A 5570-nucleotide genomic window follows, 5' to 3' on the forward strand; every position below is an offset into this window, starting at 1 on the left:
CTGCGCGGAGGCGGGTGGCCTCTAGTGGCTCTAGGGAGGAAGTGCAACCTGACGTTCTTTCTCCGATTTCTAACTGCGTCGCCACAGTCCATACGCTTGATCTCTTAGAGACTTTCCAGTGAGATGAAGTGGGGGGTGGGGGGAGCAAGATGCAGAGAAAAAGGCAGAGTCTGTCGCCATTGCACCTCCTTGAGGACAAAACCAGGTCTTCTGTTTGTCTTGTAAAATAAAACGGGATATGATACATGTGGTGGTGGTTGTTGTTCAGTCGCCCAGTCGTGTCCAACTCTTTGTGACCCCATGGACTGCAGCATGCCAGGTCTCCCTGTCCCTCACCATCTCCTGGAGTTTGTCCAAGTTCATGTCCATTGCATCGGTGATGCCCTCCAGCCATCTCATTCTCTGATGCCCTCTTCTCCTTCTGCCTTCAGTTTTCCCCAAAATCAGGGACTTTTTCAGTGAGTTGTCTGTTAGCATCAGATGACCAAAATACTGGAGCTCCAGCTTCAGCATCAGTCCTTCCCGTGAATATTCAGGGTTGATCTCCCTTAAGATTGACTGGTTTGATCACCTTACTGTCCAAGGGACTTTCAGGAGTCCTCCAGCACCACAGTTCAAAGGCATCGATTCTTTGGTATTCTGCCTTCTTTATGGTCCAGCTGTCACAATATGTGACCACTGGGAAGACCATAGCCTTAACTATACAGACTTTTGTCAGCAGAGTAATGTCTCTGATTTTCAACACACTAGGGATCCAATAAATGTACATTGCAAATGTTAACAGAAGAGTGAAAGTGGTTCTGGAGACAAAAAACAGAGACAAACAAATCAGAAATTTGAGAGATGGAAGAGAGACTTAAAAGGAGACAATAAAATGGACAGACTCCTGTGCAGCCTTGGACAAGTCAGTGAATTTCCCTCAGCCTCTCTTTTCTCACTTGTGAGACAGTAGGACTGGAAACTCTAACTCACAGGGTACTGATTATATGAAAGCCTTTTGCATGTGTTTGTATTGTTATCTTTGCATCCTCACTCAGGTTTCCCTGGTCAAGACAATTCCAAGTTCTTTTACAAAGCAAGTTTGTGTGCCGGAAGCTCTGTGAGGCCAAACTGAAAGGCCAGAGATTGGAACAGAGAAAGTTTTATTGCAAGGCCAAGCAAAGAGAACAGGTGACACATGCCCCCAAACCCCAAATGCTTCGAAGGTTTTCGGGGAAAAGGTTTTATAGGCAAAATTCCGGGTGAGGGCTGCAGGTATGTTACTTTCCTCTGATTGGTGAGTGGTAAGGTAATAGGGCAGTGCTCCAGGAATCTGTTATTCAGCCTGAAGTTACCGTCTTCCACCTGGGGGCGGGGTTGGGAGGTGGCTTGTGTGTGTACTCGGTCACTCAGTTGTGTCCAATTCTTTGCAACCCCATGGGCTGTAGCCCACCAGGCTCCTCTGTCCATGGGATTTTCCTGGCACGAATACCGGAATAGGTTGCCATTTCCTCCTCCAGGAGATCTTCCCAACCAGGGAAAATCAAACCCATGTCTCCAGCATTGGCAGGCAGATTCACTGAGTCCAGTGTAATCAACTTGCCACTAGGTAACTGGCAAGGGAGGAGGCTTTGTTCCTGTAGAACTAAGCATATTGTTATGTATATTCCTTTAGGAGGAACCAGGATCCTACTTTAACTGCTGCACTATAGTTTATATATATATATATATATAATTTTTAAAAATGTATTTGGCTGTTCTGGGTCATCGCTGCTATGTGGGCTGTTCTCTAGTTGTGGCCAGCAGGGGTTACCCTCTAGTTGCAGTGTGCAGGCTTCTCATTGCGGTGGCCTCTCTTGCTGGGTCACCAGGGAATGGTGGCTCAGCAGTAAAGAATCCAATGAGGGTTTGATCCCTGGGTCGGGAAGATGCCCTAGAGGAAGAAATGGCAACCCACTCCAGTATTCTTTCCTGAGAAATCCCACGGACAAAGGAGCCTGACAGGTTACAGGTTACATGGGGTTGTATCTAAGGGTCAGATATGACTTAGGGACTAAACCCCCACCCCTACCACCTCTTGCTGCAGAGCACAGGCTCTAGAGCAGAGGGCTTCAGTAGTTGCAGCTCCTGGGTTTAGTTGTCCCGCAGCATGTGGAATCTTCCCAGACCAGGGATCTTCCACCTGGGGGATGGGACCTTCCACCTGCATTGGCAGGCAGGGTCTTTACCACTGAACCATCAGGGAAGCCCCTGTGAAACAGAAGGGAAGGAGGCAGGGCACAACCTTTAAAGAATGACATAGCCTGAGGTCACAACATAAACTGATTTCAGTATGAAGTGAAGTCGCTCAGTCAGGTCTGACTCTTTGCGACCCTGTGGACTGTAGCCCTACAAGCTCCTCAGTCCATGGGATTCTAGAGGCAAGGATACTGGAGTGGGTTGCCATTTCCTTCTCCAGGGGATCTTCCCAACCCAGGGATCGAACCCAGGTTTCCCGTATTGCAGGCAGACGTTTAACCTCTGAGCCACGAGGGAAGCCTTGATCTTCAGTATACACTCCCTCCTAGTAACACATCAGCAAGCTAAATGACACACCCAGAGGTTCCATGTCAGTCCCAAGGTCAACCATCAAAGATCAAAAGTGGGTGGTAGCCCAATGACTGGAAATCTCCACCTCTTCCCCCCAAATAGTTGGAATAATCCTCACATTCATTAGCCTTTGAAATTACCCAGCCCATAAAAGCTAACCAGGGGGGCTGTCCCCTGGTGGCTCAGATGGTAAAGAATCAGCCTGCAGTGCAGGAGACCTGGGTTCGATCCCTGGGTTGGGAAGATCACCTGGAGAAGGGAATGGCTATCCACTCCAGTATTCTTGCCTGGAGAATTCCATGGACAAAGGATCCTGGCAGGCTGCAGTCCAAGGAGTCGCAAAGAGTCGACACAACTGAGCAACTAACACTTAAAAGCTAATCACACTACATTTTGAGGCTTCACTTGCCCTCTTCTGAAGGCCCACACTCAGTGGACTGTGTTTCTCTCTGAATAAATCCACTTCTTATCACTTTGTCTCTCATTGAATTCTTTCTGTGATAAGATATCAAGAACCTGAGCCTCATTAAGTGCTGAAACCAGTTCTGTGACTTCAGTTGGAAGACCATTGGCTGGGTTTGTGTCCCAGCCATGTGGGTTCAAGTCCCAGACTGGCTTTTGGCTAAGTTTGAGTCCTGGTACATGAGTTCAAGTTCCAATCTGAGGTAAACTGTTTCACCTGCACTATAGTTTTTTATTGTTCCTCCTTTGTTTCTGCTTCCCCTCCCTTCCTTGACTAGCAACTATTTGGATCTACCCTTTGGAACCCGGGGAAGTTCCTGGGAGCTGAAGCCTATTTCCAACAATCAAGAAATGGGGGACACAGTAAGACTTCCATGCCCAGGACCCCTACCCCGGGTCCTGCTTGGTCTCACCTCTTTATGAGTATACAAATACCCATAGCTTAAAAATTCACCAACTTTGCCATTTGGGGAGACATTGCTTTGGGAGAGATCCCCAGGGTCCCACTTACTTGCAGCAAGTAATAATAAGTCCTTCCTTCCTCTGTTTTTCACCTTGGTTGTGTCTAATGGCTTGATACCCACCAAAAGGTGAACCCAGTTTTCAGGTAACACAACTGCAGGACTCCATCTAATCCTGATAATTACTCTCTTAGCAGGAGAAGGAATTGATGGACCGAGAACAGAGGTGATTATCTTCTAAGGATACCCACATGAGGAAGGCAGGAAAAGGAGCACTAGGGAAGCCTGAGAGGAATGAATGAAATGAGAGGAAACGGATGGAATGGGGTCTCATCAGTGAGGCCAGAGGACAAGGTGAAGAGGATTTCTTTTTCTCAAAAACTCTCTTAAGATGAACAAATTTCTTACTGTCTTATGAGTACATCAAGATAGCTGAAAGACTGGACTAATGCCCCCATGCCTACCCCACCTTAACTGAGCCTCCATACTGAAGCTCACATCTCTATTTCAGCTCCAAGCATTCATTTTCCTTCTGCCAGGACAAAGGTCAAGTCACACCCAAGTCATACTTGGAGATCAGGAACAAAACCCTCTAAAATCTGAATATGCACCATGTGAGAAGAGAGGAGGAGAAGGGACCAGGAGGAACGCAGAGATTCCTTGGTGACCCTTTGTCCTTGGACACCCCTCCTCCTTACACTCTGGATTAAACAGCATTAGGGAGCCAAGAGAGGAAACACATGTGGTGGTTAGAGACCTGTGCCTGCCTGTTCCCTTCCTACACCCCGTCATCTCACCACACCCTACACCTCTCCTTGCACTCCCCTTCAGCTCAGGAACTGGGAGCTACAGAGAGGAGGGGAGGAGGAGGAGGAGGAGGAGGAAACAAAATTCCCTGCCCAACTCCAGCCCCACGCCCAGCACAGACAGGAGGTAGGCAAGCCTGCCGAGAATACTCAGAGGGAGTCCTGTGATCAGCAAATAGGTCCCAGCCTGGAAAATTCGCTGAGAAGAGATCAAAGGTGAAGTAAGAAATGGAGAGGAGGATGGAGGAGGGGGTAAAAGTGGGGGATCCTGAGAAGCGGAGGAAGGACACAGCAGGGCTTCAGACTTGGGGGCAAGGTGGGATGGGGGTGGGGAAAACAGCTAGATGGAGTAAGAGTTGGTGTTTCCCCGATGTCTCTCAGGGAATCTTTCCATAACCTTGTAAGGAGACTTGCACAGGTGTGACAGGGAGGAGCCTTGGTGCTCTTCCTGGTTCTAAGGAAGGGGTGACCTTGAGCCAGCGGGACTGTCTTTCTCAGTGTCTGCCTGTGTGCTTTCTCTGTGTGTCTTCCCCTGGTATCTGTTTATGCCACGGGTTCCCCGAGGCCACCTCTCCTCGGGAGACAGAAAGGTTGCAGGGGCAGGCCGAAAAAAAACGAGAGCAGGTTGGGCAATGTCCCCCTCTTCCACCCAACGGGGCGACGAACGGAGGGTTCCGATGAAACCGAGAGGCTTAGGGGAAGGGTGTTAGGGTTTCGTCGGGCCCCTTGGGTGCTGTCCTCCACTTGGTGCTGAAATCTGGGCAGCCTCACCTCAGGTGGGCCCATTCCTGGGCCTAAGGCTGCAAATGACCAGTCTCCCTAATCTACCTGGGGGGGTGGTGCCTACCTCTGCCCCCGCACACCTAGCGCGGTGGCAGGCGGGAAGGCGGGGCCTGCACGAGCCCCACCCCTGGAGACTGCAGCGCTGCCTTCTCCTGCGCCCGCCTGCCGCTAGCTCATTGCGCCTCTCCTGCAGTCTGATCGGTACCGGCTTTCACTCCCGCTCCAGCCTCCACGCCAGCCCCTATTTCGGCTCCAGCCTCGCACTCAGCTCCGGCTCTCAGCCTGTCTGCATCGCCCCCCTCCTCCCGGATCCTGTCCTGAGCCAGCAGCTCCTGCCCTGAGATTCCGTAGGCAGACCCTCAAGCCATGGCTGGTCCCTTCTCTCGTCTGCTGTCTGCCCGCCCCGGGCTCAGGCTCCTGGCTTTGGCTGGAGCTGTTTCTCTCGCCGCTGGGTTTCTACTCCGATCGGAACCTTTTCGAGCCGCCAGTG

The 5570-nt window shown here is 50.5% G+C and overlaps 1 protein-coding gene across 1 annotated transcript in view; it reads left to right on the forward strand.

The window, feature by feature from the left end:
- Positions 1 to 4371: 4371 nt before the first annotated feature.
- The window catches only part of CKMT1B (creatine kinase, mitochondrial 1B), a 5965-nt gene continuing 4766 nt past the window's right edge, over positions 4372 to 5570 (forward strand). The window contains exons 1-2 of the mRNA XM_010836259.1: positions 4372 to 4513; positions 5307 to 5569. Coding sequence (XP_010834561.1) covers positions 5447 to 5569 — 123 coding nt within the window. The 5' untranslated portion in view covers positions 4372 to 4513; positions 5307 to 5446. The remainder of the gene's footprint in view (positions 4514 to 5306; position 5570) is intronic.

Source organism: Bison bison, unplaced genomic scaffold (genome assembly GCF_000754665.1).
Source record: "Bison bison bison isolate TAMUID 2011002044 unplaced genomic scaffold, Bison_UMD1.0 scf7180017864061, whole genome shotgun sequence".
Taxonomy (NCBI): Eukaryota; Metazoa; Chordata; class Mammalia; order Artiodactyla; family Bovidae; genus Bison; species Bison bison.